Source organism: Penicillium odoratum (assembly GCF_028828045.1).
Source record: "Penicillium odoratum strain IBT 22623 chromosome Unknown utg000005l_segment0_segment0, whole genome shotgun sequence".
In the NCBI taxonomy this organism is placed as follows: Eukaryota; Fungi; Ascomycota; class Eurotiomycetes; order Eurotiales; family Aspergillaceae; genus Penicillium; species Penicillium odoratum.
Genome location: NW_026643147.1, coordinates 4,029,554 through 4,052,506, shown reverse-complemented (window position 1 = coordinate 4,052,506; position 22,953 = coordinate 4,029,554). Strand labels below are relative to the sequence as shown.

The following is a 22,953-nucleotide window of genomic DNA, read 5'->3' as shown; positions in this document are numbered from 1 at the left end:
ACGGTAGAGGCGAAGCAGTCATAATCTTGTCATTATATCCATGCCTATGGTATCCACGGAATCATCTCCAAATCCTACCTCGACCATAATTATGCAGTCCGCGTCACCCCCAGCTCTTGATCACATCAATAAGAACGCCGCCGGGGATGCAACATGGCGACAGAAACTGTTCGCATCGATTTTGGGTTTCTTTTCAAATGAACCAGCTGGTGGAGATACCGAAGCTGATGCTGTTGAGGCGTGGGTTGGGGTGCGGAAAGGGCGGGGTCGGTGTCGGTCTGTTGGGGAAGTTCGATAGTTGATGGGTTTGCCAACAAACTTGGATGATGAATGGTTTCGAGCTTGTTCAGTAAATCATCGGGGTCGGTTCATTGCATCTTTACGAATATGACAAATTACTGGACATCAAAGGTAGAAAATGATAAAGCACTTGGTATGCTGATCGGAAAGAATCGGATCCATAGGTATAGATACAGGGGTAAATGGTAACATCGCCATACAGTATAAGTACAAGTTCTTCCCGGGGAGACACAAATCATCAACCGGGAGTCACAAACGCTGAAAGACACAAAGAGTTATACAAATCATTCATGGGAAACTTAAGCTTCCACACGAGTCGGAATCTTAACGGTACCACGAGTGCGGTCATTGGTAGGCACACCGTAGCGACGACCAGGGGCCCAGGGAGCACGGCCATCAACGCCAACAGTCTCCTTAGTGAAGACTGCATCCTGGATACGGTAGTCAAAGCGTCCACCGACAGGCTCGACGTGGGTGACACTCTTCTCACGACGTTCCTTAGCACGGTCCCGACGCTTCTTCTCGGCCTCCTCCTGGCGTTGAAGGCGCTGTGTGTGACGGTCAGCGACCATACGGCGTTCATTAGGGTTGGCCATGCGGTCACGCTCCAGTTGAACCAGTTGCGGGTGCGGAATTCGCACATCCGCAGGCTGGAGGACTTGGCGGGCGTTTGCGCCCTTTCCAACCCACTCAATTGAGCCGGGGTTTTCCATCACCTCGTCAATAATATCCGACGGGTGGGAGATCTTTGCCTTACGCTCGTTCTCCATCGCCGGGGCTCCAGAGAATACGCGACCAGCATCAACTCGAGTAAACGAGCGGGATTCAGGGACAGGGTAGAAGATTTGTGCGCCAGTGGAAGGATGGACAGGAAGGTCGTTAATGGGCTCGTGGTAGTTCGGACGCTCACCCTTGTCGGCAAGAGGAGTGACCGGAATCATTTCGTGGACTGCCCGGGCATATGGCAAAGCCATGGGTTTACCCTGATTGAAGATGATATTAGCAACCGTCGACAAACAAATGAACAATTTCAATAAAAAGATGACAGCAATTCAGTCTAAAGGAAATTTCTAACCAGTCAAGCAAAGCTTGTGTCTTCAAGACTAATCGATTTTTTTCTTGACTCATCATATGCGTCGGGGAGGGGACTTCAAAACGAAGCAAAGGGCTTTGTGGACAGGAGGGAGATAAAAGCTTACCTGTGACCGTTGTCTTCGCTCCAGCTCCACCAAACGAACAACCGCGGCGATCCGCTTCATATCGATACCAAGCTCGACACTGACGGCGCGCAGACTCTTCTTCTTCTCGACGACCCGCACATAAACCTCATTGCGAAGCTCCTCACTGAGGACACTTTCGCTAATGAAATTGCGGTTATTCGGGAATGGGCGGTTTGTATCAGTAAGATCAGCATCTCGTGCATCTTTCAAATAATTTGTTTCACCAGGAATGTGGTATTTCAACGCGGCTCCTTGGGTGTTAAGCCACTCGAACATTTGTCGACGAAGCTTGGTCTGGGGAGCGGCTGTAGCCGAGAATTGGCGGGAAAGAGATTGTGATGAAGAGCATAGTGAAGGGATAGAGGAGGAGGATGAGGAGGAGGAAGTGAGATAGGGGAGAAGTGCGTTGGATACGCGGGTCTGTATCCGGGGCGCCATCTTGGGAGGGGCCTCTGCCCTGTGTATTATCAAGCCAAATAAATCAATGCTTTAGGAGAGGATGGGAGTAATAGTCCACAAAAGCAGCGGTCAACGACCTAGTGCTGCAATTGGGTGGGATGGGGGGTTGCGGATGTTGGGGGTTTATGTTTGTGGCAGGGAAAGAAACTTTTTCGGCGAGGAAGTTGGCGTGGTGTGTCACGTGCTTAGCTTCCCCCAGTATCCGCTCGCCAGTTGATATCGCCGAGATTCGATGCAGCATTTCAAGACTAACTTAACTTCCCCTTGTGGATTCATTTACCTTGAGAATTCTGCAAAAATGTTAATGAAGCTCTGCCGAAAATAAACTGGAATGAATCCTGACTAACACTTTTGCTATAGATATTTGAATACTTTGAAAGCTTGTGAGCAAGAATGCTCCACTCTATCTTCCCCATGAAGTGGACTTCGAGAGTGACGCGTACACGAATTGACAATTATAATCGAAATAGAAGAGGAGCGCTTCCCGCGGTGTATAATGCAATCTTCGACTGTAACGATACAGTCGTCCGCAAATAGAGTGGTTATGAGGGTCAAGATGTATCCAATCCCATAGGATCCTCGGACCCGAACGACGCCATTTTCTTCTCGCAAAGCGCGAGATACCTTGACAAGGAAATCGGCAATCCACATCTCATCAATTTTTTCAGCAAATCGAGAGGCACTGGCTGTTGCAACTGCTGATAGGCATCATGAATGCGACATATTTGTTTGGCGATAATTGTGCCAACCCTATAACCGTAAGCTTATTGGCAAGAACTTTTGTTGCTCGGCGCAAGAGCTCAGGACTACTTATGCAGAAGGATCGGGGCAGTAAATGACAAGAAATCGAATCGAAAATATCTCCTGTCAATTCACCGAAGATATTTTATAAGCAGACTGCCAACAGCGCAGCGGCCTGACCACTAGCCGACTGGGCCATAAGGGAGGCAGAGTCACCCCTACGCCAACCAACTGAAACTCCAAGACGTTCTATACGCCGACTTTTGCACCTTAGAAGATAGTCTGGCATCTTAATTGCAAGCAATCCACTGGTGGGAAATGCAGCGCCCAGATTTTGAAGTTGTACCATTGTCATCGGCTGAACATCGTCCGCAGAGAGTGCAGTAAGCACAGTCGAGAATGCGCCCAGACCAGATAGCGAGAGACTTCCCACATCAATTTGTGCATTTCTCTCGTTAGACATCGCGTATCTAGCGATATCCCACAAGCAGATAAATACAGAGGCCGACTGAAAGATATTCAGTGTGGGTGAGTGTCAACTCGCTCGGCCGGCGGGGTTTCGGCAACGCAAATTGTTTGAGCGAAAGAAAGGCTTGCAAAAGGCCATTGATTCACACGGATCTACTGAGAGATTCCATGGGCTTCCGTGAGATTATTGTACATAATATGTAGTATTCCATTACTAGGTCGCATACCGTAAATTGCATTTACCCCGCCCCTAAATTTCATGAGGGCACTATGCTTTCCGCATGATCAGTAATTAAACTGTATGTTACCTTGAATGTAGAGAAACTGCTTTGAACCCACTCCAAAAGAATGCATCGGAACAAAGTGATTATCTCTATATTAAAGGCTTTGTCAGGCAGTATTTTACATTTGCAATGCTCGAGGAGTTTGCCCTCTCTGCAAGTCGCCCATTCCTACAGTGATCTAGACCGAAGGCCTTCTCGTAACCTACTGGTGCTCACTCGTAAATCTTCTCTGTCTCCTTTAGCTTCCCCTAATCTTCATAGAGACGGAGGCGAAACCATTGAGGCGAAACCCAAGGCAGTTAGTTATCTGAGGTGAAATCGACGTTACCTCGTGTTTGACTGACAAGGGATGTGAAAGTTCTTACCAGCTTTGTCAATCTTATTGTGTGAGGCTGAGTTCGCACATCTGTATCAACCAGGATTCGCAATAGAAGTGGACATACGAGGAGAAATGTGACCGCAGGAAGAAGGCCAAGTATGACTTGTTCGAACAATAGCGTGATATCAAAGCCCTTACGACACCAAAGATCTATGACAGGGCCGAAACCGTCATCGGCCTGGAGTAAGCACTCTGGTGGCATGGTTTTGTGGTGTAGTCGCTTTCCGCTTTTGATTTTTCTCTTTCGTCGACAGGAAGGTTAAAAGGGAGTTAGTACCTGTTGTCGAATTGAGAAGCCAAATACCACTAGCACTCTTCGGGACATGACTATTTAGTATGAACTCGATTCCTCGCTAACTCTACAGTAATCATTGATCCTATTTCAATTAGTTCCCTTAGTACCAGGGCGACACCTATCAGTAAGCTAATTAAGCTAACGGACTCATACATTGTTGATCGCGCAATCGCTACCTCGTCACCAGTACTTTTACATAGGATTCATGTCAATATGACACAAGTCATCCATTTTTGCCCCCTTTGTTTGTCACTACTATTATCATGAGTTAATTATCGAACAATGAAAGACCAAAAAAAATCCCATTTTCATCAAGCATTGCATAATACTTGTACTCTACACTATCAAAAACGGAATATCCACCTGTGTATATAAACCGCTAAGTCACTCAACCACACCCAGGTCAAGACCACCCGCAACGATTGAATGCTGCATGGAGCTCAGTTGTGTGGCATCCGTTCTCCAAGTGATATGGCCCCCATGGAGGTGCATGGGAGAGGGGAAAAAGGCAGAAAGAAGCAAGAAAGGGAGTGAGAACTGAAAACCTTTCTAAAAATCATTATTTGGAGGATCCGGAGTATAAAATCCTGTCAGAATAGAACTGATGAGAGCCCTGGGAATGATGGCGGTGGAAAAGTATGGTTGAGAAAGACGAAAAAGAGAAAATGAAGGAATGGTGTTAGATCTAAAAAGAAGAGAAATGTACGAAAAAGGGACGCGTAATTTAGTGGTAGAATGCGGCTCTTATGCGACTTTCCCTCACCGGAAGTGACATGAATTTCCCTATTAGTACGGGACCTCATAGCCGTCGCCCGAGTTCGATTCTCGGCGTGTCCAGGTCATCTTTTTTTTTATCGACACCTTATTTATTTTACATTATTTTTTATCATCTAGGTCAAGTAATGTGACGATCTCCTACATCCTAAGTGATCATCCTTATCCTTTTTATCGCGTGCTTCCACTGTTTTGAGTGATCCAGTCTTAGCCACTAAACCATCCAAGTACTCTGTACTCCATCTCTTCCTCACAAATTCCCTTACCCTGTGCCAGCCCTGACCCAGAGACAAGATAAAATCCTTCTTGTTGTCGCTTTTTGTTAGGCCTTGTCTCAGCCATAAAAACCTACAGTTGATGACTGTTCTATTCTGTTGGTGGGACTAGACTGCTTTGTTTGAGCTCAAGAAATTGGCCAAATGATTAGATTGTATCTAGCGGTATTTAGTTGCATGATCTAAACCACGTTAGCACTGTCGGATCGGGGCTGTTCAATTTTAAGAATATCTTGTTGTAGAAAAATAATTGAATGCCTTTTTATTGGTTCCTTCTCCAAAGCCAGATTATCATGAAGCGAGTATCGTGTCGACATACCGCAAGCCAAAAACAACTGAGAGTTTGATAGGTCCTCGGATTACAGTATACATGTATAAGTGTTTGCAAACATCCAATTTATCAAATACTGATTGTAGCAAATATATCAGTCAGGTCCACCAAGCAAGGCAGAAAGAGTGTGTAAATAAAGACACAAATACCCATAGAACATAAAAGACGCGCCGCGTTTCCTCATCTTATCCCAGACATAACGATCATAAGAGAAAGCTAGCAGACCCTCGATGCATAGAGTCCACAAAGGTAGAAAAAGGAAAGCATAAGACATGAGGAGTGGCCATGCGAGCGATGAGAGCATGAGCGAACATTGAAATGCGCTATGGATCGAAAACAATACCATGAGCCGGACGCCTTGTTTTTCTCCTTCGCTCCAGGAGATGATGTATGGAAACATGAGGGGAACGCCTGCGAGAATGCGTAGTCGACTTGAGTCGAGGCCACGACATTGCGTAGCCCATGCCATGGAGTAGGATATTAGGTAAAAAGGCAAAGAAAAGCCACATAAGACACCTTCTTTGGTACTTGCAAAGTAGGGAAGGTTGCAGCAAATAATAGCAAAATCCATTCCGTTGCACACATAAGATGCTTTGTTAAAACGACAAACAAATCAATAACTGGTTCAATGGGGAATCACGGTCAAATAAAGCTGTGCAGCTTCCTAGGTAGGCCGCACCCAATAAGGTAAGGATAGCCAAAGCCCAAGGCTGGACAGGCGAAAAGGAAAAAAATTCAAGAGTAGACCCAACAGTAAAAACACAAGCAAAAACAAGGGTATGAGGGTGGAGATGAAGAACGCGAATGATCGACAAAAAAACAATGCGCGGTGTGGGCACCACACACCGACCCGAATAAGAGTACAAGCTCAACAATGACCTAAAATGCAATCCTCCCAAGGAGAAAAAAAGGAATGTGAAAAGAGCGCCCGAGTCCCCATGCAATACAAAGAATCCAACAGCCAACGCATATGATAAAAAGCAATTAAATCAGAGGGAAAAAACATAAGAGCAGAGTGTGTCGAATCAATACTCCCAAGAGGTATGCAGCCGCCGAATGCTGATCTAGCTCATGAATCGAAAGCAACCCCCAATGCGCCAGTATCCCAGTTCATTCATGAAACATGCCGGACATCATATCAGAATCAAGGCCTTGGAGCCTTAACGACCCATCATATAATCAGGGTAGAAGGAATTGAAACCATTCATGTTTGGCCCCGCATTGTTGCCAGCAGCGCCACCAGGAGGCGGCGACATCATCATTGGATTACCTCCGTTGCCTCGGATTCCCAGACCGGAGTTGTGATTGAACTGAGAGTTGTTCATCATCGGGTGTGGACTTCCCTGCTGGGCATGAACATTGCTGCCATTGCGCAAGGGCATAGGCATTGCGAGACCTGGAGGTGCTGCGAGCCCTGGAGGTGGCCCAGTAACCGATGAGAACATATGACTGGGTACGCCGCTGAGATTGCTTCCGTTTGGAACACCGGGCCCGGAGAGGGGGTTGGCAGGGTTCATACTGCCGGGTTGACCAGAACGCACACCCAGGGGGTTCTTTGAGAAACTGAGACGAATGCCAGTCTTGACACTGTTGGACAATTTGTAACCGTACAACTCATTTAGAGCCTTGCTTGCCATAGCAACCTCGTCAAATTCCACGAAGCACATAGGGCCGTTCTGCTTGTTGCGGAAGCAGAGTCGCTTATATCCACGCTGCTTGGAGAAAAGTGCCTTCAGTTCCTCCTCAGATGTATCAGGAGGCAGATTGCCCACATAAAGTGTGTTGCAAGGCGGGTTGAGGTCGTTGGGGTTGGCAGCTGGCAAGCTATGGCGGGGGGTATGTTGGCTAACATAGGGGTAGCCTTGACCTTGGCCATGGTTGTTCGGGTATGCAGAGGATGGGCCACTTCCACTCATACGAGGGCCGGGGCCACCAGACGCGTAATTAGGTAGAGGGGGCGAGGACATTGTCGTGGAGAGGGATAGACTACCAAAGCGACCAGTGGGGATCTGGGGGTTGGTTGAGCGACGCCCAACAGAGACTGAGCCCGAGTGGCCGTTCTCTGCATAGCCCACGGGGTCCTTCAGAAGCTCTCCGGTCTCCTCATCGGGGTCCTCATCGATCATGGACTTTCCAGTCACGCGGGGCAGATCGCCAACTCCGTTTCCGATCGGGGATTGTGGAGAGAAGAGATTATGGAGACGCGATCCCGACTCAGATGCCGAGGGCAATCCTTCGCCGATCGCTTGTCCAGATGGATTGGAAGCGGACAGTCGCTCCAAGCTTTGGAAAGTACCGTTGAAACGAGATGACTGACGTGAAAGGTGGCCGTTGGGGACACCACCCAGTAAGCCACGCGTCGCGGTGTGATCGATCGTGTTGCGACGCGTATTTGAGAGGTTGGATCCGACCGGCCCAGGGTACATTTCAACCACCATGTTTGCGTCGTTCTTCGAGTTCGGCTTGCCGTCAAGAAGAGCACGGGCCTCTTCAGCCGCGGGCAGAGTATTGAAGCGCGCGATCGCGCTCAGAAACCCATCGTCCTCAGGGTAGTCGGAGGTCACGAAATCGGCATCTACAAAGTCCTTGGCGAAGAGGAGCATACTGCGAAGGGCTTCCCGGCTCGTATTCCGGGGAAGTTTGCGCATGAGAATTGCGCCACCATTGTTCGCGCGCCCCAGGCCGCTGAGGCCCTGGAGGTTGCGATCGGCATCACCGAGGCGCATTCCGTTGTCGAAGCTAGATCCGAGAGGGGAGAAAGGGTATGTGAAAGTGGGAGCTAAAGATGAAGGCGCTTGCGAGACACTTGGGTTATACACGTCGGTCGACATCGCATGCTGAGTCGTCGCGGGCACCTTGGAGAGAGGCTGTTGAGTCGGTGATGAACCAGAAGATACAGACTCTGTGCGCTGGGTTGTTCCGAAAGAGCCGGGACTCGTTCGAGTGGACTGATTCGAGCTGCCGCTCATCCCTCAGGAAAATTGAAAAGTAAGGATTGAGATGCGCGACACGGGGGAAGTTGCCCGCGAAAAGGAGTCGGTGAGGTATGGAAGCACAGTGCGCGAAATTATGCGACGCAGGTCTGAATGCGCGTACGAAAGGAGCGGGCGAGACGAGTGAATCAATCGGTGGTGTGGCAGGGACGTTCGCTCCTCATCGGATCTGCGACAGTGGCGCGCGCGGGACTCGAGTCGGTCTGGGGGTGTGGCTCGATCTATTTCGGACTATCGTATCTTGATCTTTCCAGAATATGACGAATGACTTTGGAAATAGAAAAGGAATGGAGATGCAGGATGAAAAGGGGGGTGGTGGATTAGGTAGAGGGGGGGGGGGCAAAAGAAAGGTTAGAAGGGGGAAGGGGGGAAAGAAAAGAGTCCGGAACGGTCGAGTGCAAGAGCCAGGTGCCAGATCCATGGATCTGCTTTCACGGACGCGACTTAACGGGGGAAAACATGTAAATTACAGAGGGAAGGAACTTAACTTCACTAAGTGGGTCTCATAGTATCGATAAGTACTGCCATAATAAATTACAATACCATTTCATATAATTACATTGCGCCGCCCTGGAACCTGGCCGGTTGCAGAACGTGGATGTGGGTAAAGTGCGTGCCCCGAGCCTGCAGATGGGAATGTCCCCGGTTTTTTCTTGCTTTTCTGGATTTTCTTTTCTTTTCTTTTTATCCTGTACATTTTCCCGCTTTTATCTTTTTTTCGGTATTTTTTGTGATTTTCTATTTTCTATTTTCAGATTTAAAACTCGGGGTTGTTCTAGAAACACGCGGATTCATGGAGCTATGCGGGTTGCCGTTTCAAATCTCTATTGACACCGTGCCTCGGTATTGAATTATAATATCAGATCATTGTATACTTACGCGCTTGAGTAACTTGAACTAGTCCTGGGATAGGTAAGAGTGTAGCCTATTCATGACTAACAAACAACCTTGTAAACTAGAGTGGACGAATAGGAAGGTTGAAGTACTGCAAAGCTAGCGACACCCCCTGGTCTAAAGGCGTCAGCACGGCAGTCAACGGACTTGCAGCTTTTCCCCCGCCCAAACTGAAATGGTCCGATTGACTATAGATCGTGATATGAATCCGACAGTTCAGCAAATCAGGGATGATAAAGAGACCAAGATGACCTACCAAGATCCAAATCCACGATCCGAATCCACTTAAGATTAAAATTACAATAGATCACCAAAGTTAAAGGAATGATCTATCCGTCCGTGCATATTACTCTCTAGAGTAAAGAAGTCAATGCTTCAGGCACCGAACACATTCCTAAGACTCCTTGTCATGGAGTACAAAGAGAGCAAAGCTGGACGGTCAGCCCAAATCCATGGAATTCAAAAACTCAAAGTCGGCGATCCTCCAGGGCGGCTGACCAATTGCCACGGGTTCGAACCCGGATCCGCCATCGGATTGGCTGGAACAAGGAAATGGCTTGGGCTTATCAACCGCGAATGGTTCGTATGGTTGGGCCGTGGAGAGAAGATCCTAACTTCGGGGGACAGAGACTGGCCTCGATGTGGTCTAGTACCTCCCTTACGTTCCTGGGAAAAGTTGTTTGTGTGGATGCCTGTAAAAAGGACCGGTCATAGGCGCGTCACTTACCTTGGGAGGGCGAATCGTATTGATCACGCGTCAAACCGACTTACGCTTTGGGTTAATAGTGTATGCGCCTTCGAATCGGGCCCTTTGTTGAAGATCGGATCGACAAAGAAAGGTTGTCCAGTCAGAGAGTGAGATGTACATCTCGCCAAATGCTTATTTGCGCGTGCGCGGATGTTTTCACATAGTAGTATACATAAGTACATTCAATATTTGGGGGATCTATGTCCCAAAGGCCTTTCCAGAATAAGCCTCACCCGCAAGAAACGCCTCAAATGCCAAAATCAAAACAAAGAGTACATGGGATAATCGATCCCGCCAAGGACTGGTCTCCCACGGCCCTAGACCCTAGCCTAGGGCCTTTGGTAGATCTCTTGGTGTAGCCCAGTGTCTATCAGGATCCACTGCCTCAAGGTAGGCAGAAAATTCCTTGGAGATAGACGGCTTCTATCGGGACAACGGCATCTATGCCTTGTGGTAGGTGGCGGGTTTCTCTTCAACAAGACCGGCCTGTGATAACCCAGTTAGCACCTGGAATGAACCATAAAAACTGCCTGATGGCCACAAAATAGAAAAGACAGCAAAAAGATCTTGATAAATCCGATATTCGCCAATCTAGTCCACCTTGTGGCCAACTTCAAATCCAACCTCACATACCATGCTCATCAACTTCCACACCGGATCACTAGGCTGCGCACCAACACCGAGCCAGTACTTCGCACGTGCCCTGTCAAGCGCAATTTCCTTATACGGCCGCGCACTGGCGTTCTCATCATACAGGTTCGTCGGACGCTTCGGGATGGGGTTGTAGGTGCCAATCACCTCGAGGGGTTTGGCGCCGCGGGCGGACCTGATTAAACAATTAGCATTATTGATATTAATTCCAGAATGCATATCTTATATGCCAACAAGATCCGATCCTCCTCTGTCTAAAGAGAGGTGGATGCAATCGAAGATGTCGGGTTCCGGATAAAAGATGTACGCACCGTGCCTGCGCCACGACAATGTTAAAGAAGGGGCTGTGCTTGTTGCCGAAGCGCGCCAATCGAATTCGGACAACCATGTCGTCGGTTTTGAGAGGGTTTCGCAATTAATGGGATCTGGAATCGACTCAGAGAAGGCAAGATGGACTATCCGCAAAAGTTCAAGGAGAGGCGGAGAAATTGATGATCCGGGTGTTCCAGATACGGATTAGCGTAAGTGGGGGATGATGATGCAATGGCGATGTATAAGGTCCTCAACGTCGTTTCTTCTTTCGATTATCTTTGCTACATACAATGTAACTTTGATATCCTATTCTATTTCCAGATAAAACACCAGGCTCTTTCCTTCCACAGTGAAAACGATCTTAACACTTGCATGATAGGCTCATTCACAAAACGGTTGACATTGCCCACCGTGCGACGCTACAAACAATTAATCCCAATGTCTCTCAAGGTACGCTCACAAGGGAACCCAACCGAGACACAGCTAATTGGGATAATTGTTAGTCTATTTCGGCAAAAGATGCCGCCTCGCTTGACAAAGATCTCATGGACATGGGCGGCTGGTCCCTCGACCAGTTAATGGAACTGGCAGGCCTTTCCGTCTCGCAAGCTGGTCGGTGATTGCACCTCAAAGCATTTGATTTGGCTATTTTAACTCGGATATTGTAGTATGGAAAGTCCACCCACTCAGTGCAGGCCCAAATGTCCTCGTGGTGTGTGGACCCGGTAACAACGGTATGAAAACATATCACTAGTCCGCTTCTATAATCTAACATGTTCTAGGCGGAGATGGTCTCGTAGCAGCCAGACATCTCGCACAATACGGATACAAACCCTCGGTCTACTACCCAAAAGAAGGGAAAAATGAGCTATACCAGCGCCTAAAAACCCAGCTTCATAACCTCTCCGTCCCCTTCACCACAGATTTCGGAGCTGCTCTCAAAGGGACAGATTTTCTAGTCGATGCAATTTTTGGTTTCTCGTTCGGTGGCCCACTCCGTGATCCATTTGGTTCTATCATCTCTCAAATCGAGACCGCTAATATCCCAGTGCTCAGTGTCGATGCGCCTAGTTCGTGGGATATCCAGAGTGGTCCACCGAAGGAGGGGCCTGGTGCGAAATTTATGCCGCAGGCGCTTATTAGTTTGACAGCACCGAAGCCTTGTGTGAAGTTCTATTCAGGGCGGCATTTTATTGGAGGGAGGTTTTTGTCGAGAGATATTACGGACAAGTATGGGTTGGATCTACCCCCATACCCCGGGATCGAGCAGGTTTTGGAGGTCAAGGTTGACGCAGAGGGAAGACTTTAACCCTATTTGCTTGATAAGATCTTGCGGAGAAGCCGCCAAGGGAGCTCTGTCAGATAAAAAGAGACTAGGAATCAAGCATCATGAAAAATTGGATTGAAGCATTGCATCATGATCGCTATGGAAGCGACAGGGAATCTAGTTATGCGCTCAAACAAAAGATACTGCATGGTTCATCAAAGAGCGATGTCTCGAATCTCGCCAATAATGCCCTTCGCCCGCGGCTCTTTTCCTGCCGCTGTCCCAGAAACCCGCGCGAGAACATTGTTAACTTCGTAGATTTCCTTGGCAGCACTTTGGACTTCAACACCCAAAGATTTTACCAAAGTACCCACCGCGACAAGTGCTCGGTAGATGGCCTCAGAATCCTTCTCGCTGGCGATGATCTTGAAAAGCTCCTCAAGAAGTATCAGTCCTCGCTCTGCAGACTCAGGATCTTGTTCCCTGCCTTCAGAAGTGATGTAGACGGCGAAGTTGATGTATAATGTCGTAGTCGCGACGGTGAGGTTGCGATTTAGCGAATCACTATTGGCCAAAGCGGACTTGACCGCAGCAACAATCCGGTCGAATTCGCTTATGGCCAAGTTCCGACCAGCATCAGTCTCGAAGAGATTTGCAAGCATTCGAATGGTGAGCATCGCGTTGTTAACGTTAAGAGGCGAATCGAATACTCCACTAGCGATAATTCCAGATACAAGATTGTTGCCGTTATATTCCGTGGACGCCGTGTATGGTGCAGCGGCAGCAAGTAGACGCAGGAGATCCAGTCCAGGAAGTCTGGTGGATTCAGGCCAGGAGGTTGCGACTCTGAAAATCAATGGGACTCCAGATTCCAGAACACTTGAATCCGCAAGTTTTGAAGAGGACTCCAGCTGGTTGCATAAAGCAACTACAGCTTCCATCTCAGTCGGATCCAAGGCAATATCTTTCCCAGCTTCGGCCAGAACCTTCTCATTAAGCTCCTGTAGCTTCTTTGCAATAACCTTCAGATTGGCAGACCGGATTGATAGATAAGTCTTCTGGGGTAGAACTTGAGGGCGTGGTTGAGGGGGAGGCGGCGCTGCGGTTTCAGTGGCTGGGGTGTCTCCATCCCCGGGGCGGTATCGTCGATCTGAGCCCCAAGCGTCTGCGCCTTGAGTTGTTGGCTCCTGGGATTGACCAAGGGTGGCGCCTTGGGTATTCTGTGTAATGAAATTTGCAACCTGATCCAAGTATGATATGGGCAACTCATTGTCACCAATGAACTTGTTCGCTGCTTCATAAGGGTTTTGTGAGACATTAAAAGGGAGCTTGAGCGGAGGCTTGCCGTCTTCAATATCAACATCAAAGACGTAGTCATACTCTTGTCCTTGATATTCTGTTTTGCGGCCACTGCTTCCTGCTGAATCAACCACCGTGCCAACGGCGATCCATTCCTGGGTCGCAGATGACCAAGTATGGGCAGTGATACTGCCATCATCTTGGTGAATCATCTGTACCTGACCTTCCTTCGTTCCTGACTTTTGTTGCAGGAATTCGGGACCCGGAAGTTGTTCTTTGTTGACCTTTCCAACTTGTTCTGCTGGAATTGCTGACTCTCTGACTGCTTGATCGAACTGCTGGATGACTTCCGGCGCCGCCTGCCGTTCTGGGCTTCTACTAAAGACACGAGCAATGCGATCACTAGCACCAGTGACGATATCGCCGCTTTCTTTACACGCTGCGACACTCCATACTGAGATGGCAGGGTGTGTAATGGTTTGCACACATTGAGTTCCGTTCCAGACACGAACGGTTCGGTCTTCTCCCGCACTGACGAGCTCGCCTGAAGGCAGTGCAGCAAGGGAATAAACAAAGCTCTCGTGGCCGTGAAGCGAGGCGACTAGATCACCCTGCAAAGTGTAAAGTCGAATAATTCCATCGTTACTAGCGGATGCAAATTGTGCCCCAGTTGGGTTTGACGCAGGAACCTTGCACAAGGCTCGAACGACGTCGTTGGAGTTCCTAACGCTCCCGAGTAGCGTTCCTGATGTATTGAAAATGCGAATCATTTGGTCAGCACAGCCTGAAAAGTAACAGAATGTTAGTGTCTTCCATTTTATTCTCACGGCAATGATATCGTACCGGTGATGATGGTGTCCTTATCATAAGCTAGCACAGCCCAGACACTGGCTTCATGTCCTTCCAATACCACATCGGCTTCCCACTTGCCAACTTTCCAAAGGCGAGCTGTCGAATCCCAGCTACCACTCACAACCCACTGACCGTCCGGAGAGACATCCAGAGCGCAAATATTGTGACCATGACCAAGCAGCATAGCGTCTGCATTATCATCCGCCTTCTTGCCAGGTTGCCGAGCTTCGATAATGGTATCTTGGCCACCCGATAGAATGAGACCTTCGGGGTATTCGGATGATGGTGGGAGGTAAGCTAAGGTGTTGATGAATGCTTGGCCATGCGCTGTGATGGTGTAATCGTAGGTGGGGGGCGGGGTTGAAACGAGCTTCCAGAGGCGGACTGTGGCATCACGAGAGGCTGAAAAAACTGCATTGGGGTTGGGAAAGGCCACGGCGCGAACCTGTGATCAAAAGGGTGAAGAGTCAGCAAACTTGCCAACAAGGTACGTCGTGAGAGCACGGGAGTTCTGGGAGCCTTACATCATCGCCGTGACCCTCAAGAGAAGCGGAGATCTTGAAGTCAGGCATACATACAACCAGAACTGAAGAACGGGAGAAGAAGAAACACAGAGACGCGAAAGGCACCAAGGGTATCACTGATCGACGAAGCTGTTGTTCAGTGAGGGTTGTTGTCCTTTAGTCGTTCTGGGGTCCCCGCCTGCGCATCATATCACGTGGGCGGTGGAGTTATTATGACGAACCTGCTAGAATTACATTAGTAACGGCTTTACTTTGAGTCATAGCTGAAGCCAAATTAGTAACAATTTGAATGGAAAATGCTTCTAGATTGGTCTTCAAGCTTTCACTTACATTCATTCAGCCATGTGGAGAGTGATGTGCTAGTGGGGCATATTAAGTGATGACTTGATCTTTTAATGATACAACCTCCACCTATCATGGAAGGAGATCTACAACGCACTGAATTCGAATAGTCGCCGGGGGATTTAGCAAGGCTGCTGCCAAGCAAGAATGGAATTGGCGGTGAGAGTAACCCCTTCATGGTGACATTGGAAGAAGCCAGGAACGATGTGACATATGATGCTTTTGATAGACAACATGACTTTCACAACATGACTTTCTCAACAAGCCTCAGATCATACATAAGACTACGGCTTCAATCAATAACTTATTCCATGGATTATTCAACTTACAAGTTCAACTTTTCTGCTTCTGAACCCCACCGGAATCTGAACTGTTGCTCGTTTTCTGCAGCCTATGTAACAAATTGTTGTATTTGGCGGGAAAAGAATTACTTGTTAGTAAAGAGAAGAAGTCTGTTTTCATTGGTATGGCCATACTTTGCATGCAATTGCTGTTGCTGTTCGATTTCTCCCAAATTGACAAAATTGCGACTTAAAGAAACCATTCATGTCCACATGAGATCGAGTTAGCTTGCTTAGGTACATTATATCCGCTGACCTTACGTTGGACCTGTCCAAATTCATTTGAGCCCTTTCCAAACCCCAGAGATTTGGATCAGCTGAAGGACCGATCACGAAGTTCGGCATCTTTGCATCCACAAGGATTTCAGAGATTCATGCTGCGTAGACGTACATTCAAGGGGTTAAATAATCGACGGTTTGCTAACTAGGGTTTGGATAGAAGGTTTCAGGTGCCCTGCTTCATTTCTTATGGAAGAAAGGGTGTTTCAAATCCATTTCTTCCCTGGCCATGGCTTGTGAGTTTCAATCAACTACAATTGTCTCCAACTTACTCCGTAGCTATATTCCCATTCATTCTATACAGCACGTGTTGGTGGATCCGCTTACCTCATCAAAGTGGGCTGCAGGCCCAATTTACCTAAATCATTGAATATCGAATCCTTAATTTCTCCCAAACTGCGTGGGCAGTCATTCCCACTTCGGTCCTTGTCCTGCTCCAACCTCATTGACGACGTGACGACCCTGACGAATCTCTTTGTGTCCTTCCTTTAAGCTCGAAAGTTCAGCCCACCTCGGGTCTTTTACGTTGGAACAAGGCACTGTCACGCGCTTCTCAACTACCTGCGACACCTGACATCTCTCTTTACACTTCCTACATACCCGGGGCGATATCCTCTTCTCAAATTCACAATGGCTGCAGGTGAGTAGGCACATGTTACGTATTCTCATATGGACGGCTAATCTTTCCCGTCTCAGATATCCCCAAGGTCGTCCCGTTGACCTGTCACGGGCACTCGCGCCCAGTGACGCACTTGAGTTTTTCTTCCAATCTCGAAGATGATCAGTACTATCTAATCTCCGCATGCAAAGGTATACCCGACAGCTTCGAAAGCTTATCTCCAAGCTCACCAACCAATTCTAGATAACAACCCTATGCTCCGTGATGGTATCACTGGCGACTGGTACGTCTAACATAGCGCATCGCATCAAGAACGTTCCCTCTAACACCATCTAGGATTGGCACATTTCTAGGCCACAAAGGTGCTGTCTGGCAAGCCCGGCTATCCGCCGACGCCGCCATCTCCGCTACCGCAGCAGCCGACTTCTCAGCTAAAGTCTGGGACACATACACAGGCGAATGTCTGCACACATTGCAGCACGCACATATCGTTCGCGCTATCGCTTTCCCCATCCAATCGAACCCCCAGGTTCTCGCAACTGGCGGCGCAGAGAAGAAGCTGCGCATCTTTGATCTAAGCCGTGGCGGCTCTACAACCGGCGGAGGCGGCAGCAATGGATCATCACCCCCTCTTCCACCTCCCAGCAGTGGGGGTGGAGGCGAAGTCAATACAAGTGCAGTGACAAGTTATGAAATTGGACCCGGAGTGCACGGTGGCACGATTAAGTCGATCGTTTGGAATCAGGATTACAATATCGTTACTACTGCGGCTGAGGATCGGAAGATCCGATGGTGGGATCTGCGATCTCGGCATCCCGTGCTGGAGTATGCAGTTGAAGGCGCGATTGGGTCCTGTGAGCTGAATAACCTTGCAACCCGGCCTAATGATTCTGGTATTTTGACTGTCGCCGCGGGCAAGACTGTCTATTTATTCGATGGGCTACAGCCCGGTCGACTTTTGAAGAAGGTCGATTTTGGATACGAGGTCGCTAGTGCCGCAGTTAATAGTGAATCTGGGCGCTTGGTTACCGGTAGCGCGAATGATACCTGGGCACGGGTTTATGATCTGAACACAGACGAAGAGCTGGGTATGTATCTTCGCCTGTCATCGTTGAGCGAAATTACGAATGAGACAAACTAACGATGTATCTACAGAGGTTCAAAAAGGTCACCATGGCCCCATCTGGTCCATAAGCTTCTCTCCTGATGGCAAGCTCTACGGTACTGGCAGTGAAGATGGAACCATCAAGTTGTGGAAGGCTTGTCGTGATCCATACGGCTTGTGGCGGTGAAGTGGGATTCAGGGTTAGACTTGAGATTTCCGCCGTGTACAGCAAAGGATTCAATGGGTTTCCGTCTGCCACGCAGCGTATCTTTATAATCAGACCCTTCAAAATTCCAACTTTTTCTCCTCGCTGTAAGAAAGAACATTGGAAGTGGCTTCGTCGTGGTAATCGCGTAGACCGGGGCTTCCATTTGTCGATGTGCCAAAGCCGAAATGATGGGTGATAGCTGAGAAGTATTTGATTTGAGCCAGACACAGGCTAGCTAGATCTCGAGATACAAGTAGGAATATCGGAGCAAAGGGCCAAGGAGGAAAATGACAATTTGATGGGGGCGGCAGAATGACAGTGCCCCCAGTCCTCGGTTTGTATGATTGACCAATGTTCGCAACCACAGAGCGAGATGTCAATGAAGCTTTCTCACAGGTGAAGTGGAAACGGTACAAAGGAGACTGGGAAAAAGAACAGGGGAGAAGAGGAGAGGGTTGAAGAAATCAATCACACGGGATCATCGGTTTCGCGTATTCACTCAATCATATCGATGTCGTCGTCGTTCACAGTCGCAGCTGGAGCGGCCGGGGTGCTGCTTGGAGCGGAAACAGTCTGTTGCTCTTCTTGACCGACCGGCTTCTCGGCGTTGTCTGTACCAGCATTTCCACCCCAGTAATCCTCCATCTCTTGATCCAATTCCTCCTGTGTCTTCCGGGGACGACCATTCGCTGTGCGACGACCTCCGTTCTCATTCCGCGGCTCGTTGCGAGGCCGGTTCTCACGGCCACCTCGTCGACCACCGCTACGGCGGGGAGAGCGGTCACCGCGTTCTCCAGGGATGTAGCGGTCGATATTCTCGGGGGCAGGCTTCGAAACATCGCTACGACGGACACGACCACCGCGGCGTCGGTCTGATTGCTCGCCACGACCACCTCCAGGGCTCAGACTGCGAGCATCCCGTCCAGGTCGTTCCACGCGATCGAAGAGGCTCTTGTGTTGTTCACGTCGCCCAGGAATGAGGGTCAGGCGGATGGGGTGGCCCTTTGCGTTGGCGCCGTCAAACTCCTTGATGGACGTGTGAGCGTCTTTGAGGTATTTGTATGTGACGTGGGCCACGCCTTCGGAGCGTCCAGCGCGGTCGTAGACGAGGGTAAGTTCGGTAACTGGTCCAATTTGGCCAAAAAGATCCTATATAGCCATGGCCGTTAGATTATGAAAACCAGAGGATTCTAGCCCGGCTTTTCAAGATACGTACCTCCAAATCACTCTCGGTGATATCGTAGTGAAGGTTATCGACGCGCACCTTGGTCATAGTAGAGCCACCGCTATATCTATTTAGTATTTCCAAGCATTGAGAGCTGAGGGGTGATCTCATACCGCTCAGGTGAGTTTGAACGACGGGAACGACCACCGCGGCGAGGACGGGCTGTAAAAAGTCAGACCCAAGAACTTTATCCAGAGAACAGCAGAACATACTATCTTTGTCGTCATCATACTTGTCATGCACCCAGTCACTGAAAATCACCATTAGCGCAAGTTCCGACCGGTTCAGCAAGGTATATTCACAGGTTCAGGTCGACACGGCCTCGGTCTTGCGAATAGGGCTGTAGTGTCCGAAATAAGAGATAAGGTTAGCTGGACGTCAGAGTATGGAGCATGAACTAGCTTGGTTTCCCAAGTTCGCGGCTTTTTTCCTCGATGGCTAGTCTCCGGCCATCCAGAGGACTACTGGCCACGAATATTTGTCATGGCGCAAGAAAAATCGGTACAGGAAGAGGAGGGCGGACCTGCAAATAATTCGAATCAAGTTAGCGTAGATCTTGTCTGTTGCGACGTCTGACATCGAGGATTTGGGGTCAGGTCCGAGCAGGCAGTACCTTTCTAACGCCATCGCGGTCGCCGCGACGGCGGCCTGGGCCTTGGTTGCGTCGTCCATCGGAAGAACGATTTTGATTGCGCTATAGATATGTAAGTCGTTGAGATCTTCAGGAAAGTGGCTCACAATCGAAGCCAGACGGCGCCTTACTGTGTCTTCGCCAATGATCTCATCCAAGCTGCGATCCATGTTGGGAGGATATTGTGTAGAGCACGGAGACAGATGGTAAGGAGAGGATATAAAAATGGAGGGTATAATTTATAGGTCACAGGTCGGCTCAATTAAAAATTGAAGAATTGAATGATGTGAAAGGGGTTGAATTCACCGGTCGGTTTTCAGTGAATACTGGACTGTCGTGTCGGCGTGTCAGCGAGACATGTCACGTGATAAGCTTCTGCCAAACTTGGATAATGCAGTTGGCACCTTGGAGATCATTTTGTATAATTAGCAAGAAATGAGAACTAAGGAGCCTCTCTTTTCGTTCACCCATAATCAGGCCTTTTCAACTGCACCTAAGTAGATAAATTTGACATTGGATTTATTTCATGGTGGTATCCTGTTCAATACAAAAAAATATGAGCACATAGAATACGGTAGAAAACGAGGGAGAACCGCCGAACCCCAGAATGCATGCTGGATATCGGGCAAAAAATAAAACAAGAAGCAGAGCCTTCGGAGAGAAGACAGGAACACCACCCCATAAAAACAACCACGACAACACCCTATCAAAGCAAAACCCCATGTATAACCGGCGATGCTGTGCAAGGGACATTTGAACGATGTCCATTAGTCCTATTCATTACTTTTCTGATTCTCAATCATCTTTTCCATGAAGCTGATGTAGTCGAATTTGGCGAGATCACGGTCCTCGAGCATGTCGGGACCTTCGTGCTGTGGCATGGTCTTCATCAGGTGCTCGATGACTTCGTCGGGAATGAGTGAGTGTTGGAGATCGAGCTCCGTGACGTAGGGCTAAGCGAGATATTAGTATCAAAAGCACCTCATGGAATTATTTATACGAACCTTGCCATCGGCAACCTCCCTGAAACTTTGGAATACCTGTTCGGCGGTGTTCTGGTCTTCTGTCACGCTGACCATGAAGCGAATAAACTGCTCGAAGCTGACACCGGCATTTTGAGAGAGTCGGGCTGCCCCACAAACCTCCACATAGACCTGGTGCATTTCATCCTCGTCGTAAACCAGTCCCAGACTGGCAAGTGCGGCGGAGAATTCAAGCTCATGCAGGGTGTTGGATGCGTCTCGATCAAAGTGGCGGAAGACCGACTCAAACTCTTCCAGCTGGATGGGGGTCAGGTTGGTCATGTTACGGGCGACCATCTGGTTCTCGAGGAAGGCCAGCTTCTTCGAGATACTAGATTTCACCAGGCTGAGTTCATAGGACAACTCGTCCAGGGTATAGGTGGTGAAATCATTCTCTTCAATATTGGCTTCGGCACACTGCTCGTCTAGTTCGGCGATGGTATCGAGGAAGGCGTCGAGTGGAGGCAGGTTAATGTTCAACTTCTGGACGTGGTCCAGCTGGTCTTCAACATCTCCATCGAGTCCTGAAATGGCCAGAGATAAAGTCTTAAGAGTCAACGCAAAGTCATTCGCCTTGTCTGCAAATGATCGGCGGAGAGCATTCTTGATATCTCGGATCGTCTCGTTGATCAATTGGCTGCGCTGGTGTTCGTCTCGGGTCAGGCATTCCCACTCTTGATCGCAGGTTTCCAGACTCAATTCCTTGGGTGGTTCATAGGCTCGCAAGCGGTACGTCCCCAGCTTTGTTTTAATGTTACCCAGCAAAGCAGCCAAGTCAGATTTCTCTGCCACCCACTGACGTTTCTCATTTCGCTTATATAGCGAGAAATGGGCAGCTTGCTCCTTGACATCTTTGTATGTTCCCTCGAAGGAAGAATTCTGCCATTGGTCACGTTGAGCCCGAATCAACCGGAGGAGCTCCTTCATCCGACGCTCGTAACCCGATTGCATATCCCACGCTCCGTGCATGTTATTGACAAACTTCTCGACTCGGCGACCGGCATTTTCAACTCTCTCCAGCTGTGAGAAGGCGTGGAACCAGTAGGCAATGTAGGTCATCAGGGAACGCTCGTCGGGTCGGGGCACGTCACACACATCATCTACATCGAGGAGGTCGGGGATACCGATTTCGTTCGAGGCAATTTCGAATGCGAGCTTCATATTGCCGCGGTGATCATTCTTGTCCAACGCATCGAAATCGATAAGGTCGGGTCGGTGGATATCGAGTAGGGCGCAGAATGCTAGACCATTGTTCCAGCTGGATGAAAAATCTCGGATCTCCACGTCTTCATAACATGCGGTCTTTCGTTGACACCACAGCAGCAGACCTTCCTTGGCGGTCATACCCTCCTGATTGATATCACTAATGGTGAACCGAAGAATGAGTGTCCAGATCAGACCTAAAATGATCTTGCGGTTTCCATCGACGATATCCTCGGCTCCGATGTTGGTCATTTGAATCCTTCTCCCCTTGATGAAGTCCAGACCCTTGTTGACATTTTCGAATCGCTGCACCCGCAGCTTGGGCTTCGACGCATATCGACCGAGCGATTCCCCACCGAGTATCTCGAGAAGATGGATAAGAATTACCTGGTAGGACAAAACAGATCAGCAAAAGTCTAACCGGAAATAGTGTTGTCACAGGCGTGAGATGGAAGGGACACTTACACCATCTGAGAGATCGGTAACCAGATCCTCGATCGCCAAACTCCTGATCTTCAGCTTATCATTCAACCTATGGGGTTCAAGTCAGTTCGTTGTCAACATGGGCTGACCAAGGGGTAACCCACCATTTTGTGAAGGTCTTCTGCTGCACATTAATCCACTGCTTCTCAACCGTCAACATCGTCGATCAGGAAGGCATCCAGGGCCGATTGGCAAGTATCGTAAGTGAAATGAATCAAGGATAGAATAAAAGGCACGAAAATTGCCAATTTGGACTAGTCTCGGAGAAGCAGATTATCCTTGATACTTGTCAAAAGATCGAGTTGTGTGTCGAGTTCGAGACGAGTCGAGTCGATAGGGGCGGGGTGTTCTGTTCTCCCGCTACTCCGCAAGTCACCCTAGCAACCACACTTTTTTTTATCTTCCTTTGATGCTATACCAGACTGTTTA

The 22,953-nt window shown here is 48.8% G+C and overlaps 11 protein-coding genes across 11 annotated transcripts; 3 read left to right on the top strand and 8 right to left on the bottom strand.

Moving 5' to 3' along the window:
• Positions 1-91: 91 nt before the first annotated feature.
• On the top strand, positions 92-298 carry N7520_007060 (uncharacterized protein; the record flags this gene model as incomplete). Its single annotated transcript, XM_057140994.1, has 1 exon — positions 92-298. The coding sequence occupies one exon, from the start codon at positions 92-94 to the stop codon at positions 296-298; it is 207 nt and encodes a 68-aa protein (XP_056995000.1).
• Positions 299-599: 301 nt separating this feature from the next.
• Positions 600-1,958, bottom strand: N7520_007059 (mitochondrial 37S ribosomal protein mS45; the record flags this gene model as incomplete). The annotated part of the gene is made up of 2 exons (XM_057140993.1): positions 600-1,283; positions 1,500-1,958. The coding sequence occupies 2 exons, from the start codon at positions 1,956-1,958 to the stop codon at positions 600-602; spliced, it is 1,143 nt and encodes a 380-aa protein (XP_056994999.1).
• A 907-nt stretch (positions 1,959-2,865) lies between these two features.
• N7520_007058 (uncharacterized protein) lies at positions 2,866-3,183 on the bottom strand (the record flags this gene model as incomplete). Its single annotated transcript, XM_057140992.1, has 1 exon — positions 2,866-3,183. One exon carries the CDS (start codon positions 3,181-3,183, stop codon positions 2,866-2,868), a length of 318 nt encoding a protein of 105 aa, XP_056994998.1.
• Positions 3,184-6,686: 3,503 nt separating this feature from the next.
• Positions 6,687-8,495, bottom strand: N7520_007057 (RNA-binding protein; the record flags this gene model as incomplete). Its single annotated transcript, XM_057140991.1, has 1 exon — positions 6,687-8,495. The coding sequence occupies one exon, from the start codon at positions 8,493-8,495 to the stop codon at positions 6,687-6,689; it is 1,809 nt and encodes a 602-aa protein (XP_056994997.1).
• Positions 8,496-10,602: 2,107 nt separating this feature from the next.
• On the bottom strand, positions 10,603-11,200 carry N7520_007056 (mitochondrial 37S ribosomal protein bS16m; the record flags this gene model as incomplete). Its single annotated transcript, XM_057140990.1, has 3 exons — positions 10,603-10,647; positions 10,795-10,987; positions 11,124-11,200. The coding sequence occupies 3 exons, from the start codon at positions 11,198-11,200 to the stop codon at positions 10,603-10,605; spliced, it is 315 nt and encodes a 104-aa protein (XP_056994996.1).
• A 362-nt stretch (positions 11,201-11,562) lies between these two features.
• On the top strand, positions 11,563-12,433 carry N7520_007055 (NADHX epimerase; the record flags this gene model as incomplete). Its single annotated transcript, XM_057140989.1, has 4 exons — positions 11,563-11,574; positions 11,628-11,736; positions 11,793-11,858; positions 11,907-12,433. 4 exons carry the CDS (start codon positions 11,563-11,565, stop codon positions 12,431-12,433), a joined length of 714 nt encoding a protein of 237 aa, XP_056994995.1.
• A 173-nt stretch (positions 12,434-12,606) lies between these two features.
• Positions 12,607-15,114, bottom strand: N7520_007054 (WD repeat PLAP family protein; the record flags this gene model as incomplete). Its single annotated transcript, XM_057140988.1, has 3 exons — positions 12,607-14,474; positions 14,534-14,987; positions 15,067-15,114. The coding sequence occupies 3 exons, from the start codon at positions 15,112-15,114 to the stop codon at positions 12,607-12,609; spliced, it is 2,370 nt and encodes a 789-aa protein (XP_056994994.1).
• A 1,544-nt stretch (positions 15,115-16,658) lies between these two features.
• N7520_007053 (WD40 repeat domain-containing protein) lies at positions 16,659-17,939 on the top strand (the record flags this gene model as incomplete). The annotated part of the gene is made up of 5 exons (XM_057140987.1): positions 16,659-16,668; positions 16,725-16,838; positions 16,891-16,930; positions 16,984-17,735; positions 17,803-17,939. 5 exons carry the CDS (start codon positions 16,659-16,661, stop codon positions 17,937-17,939), a joined length of 1,053 nt encoding a protein of 350 aa, XP_056994993.1.
• A 516-nt stretch (positions 17,940-18,455) lies between these two features.
• Positions 18,456-19,449, bottom strand: N7520_007052 (putative RNA binding protein; the record flags this gene model as incomplete). The annotated part of the gene is made up of 4 exons (XM_057140986.1): positions 18,456-19,109; positions 19,177-19,246; positions 19,299-19,347; positions 19,398-19,449. The coding sequence occupies 4 exons, from the start codon at positions 19,447-19,449 to the stop codon at positions 18,456-18,458; spliced, it is 825 nt and encodes a 274-aa protein (XP_056994992.1).
• Positions 19,450-19,623: 174 nt separating this feature from the next.
• N7520_007051 (uncharacterized protein) lies at positions 19,624-19,986 on the bottom strand (the record flags this gene model as incomplete). Its single annotated transcript, XM_057140985.1, has 1 exon — positions 19,624-19,986. One exon carries the CDS (start codon positions 19,984-19,986, stop codon positions 19,624-19,626), a length of 363 nt encoding a protein of 120 aa, XP_056994991.1.
• A 603-nt stretch (positions 19,987-20,589) lies between these two features.
• Positions 20,590-22,684, bottom strand: N7520_007050 (alpha-actinin, sarcomeric (f-actin cross linking protein); the record flags this gene model as incomplete). The annotated part of the gene is made up of 4 exons (XM_057140984.1): positions 20,590-20,769; positions 20,821-22,428; positions 22,507-22,573; positions 22,629-22,684. 4 exons carry the CDS (start codon positions 22,682-22,684, stop codon positions 20,590-20,592), a joined length of 1,911 nt encoding a protein of 636 aa, XP_056994990.1.
• Between the last annotated feature and the right edge of the window lie 269 nt (positions 22,685-22,953).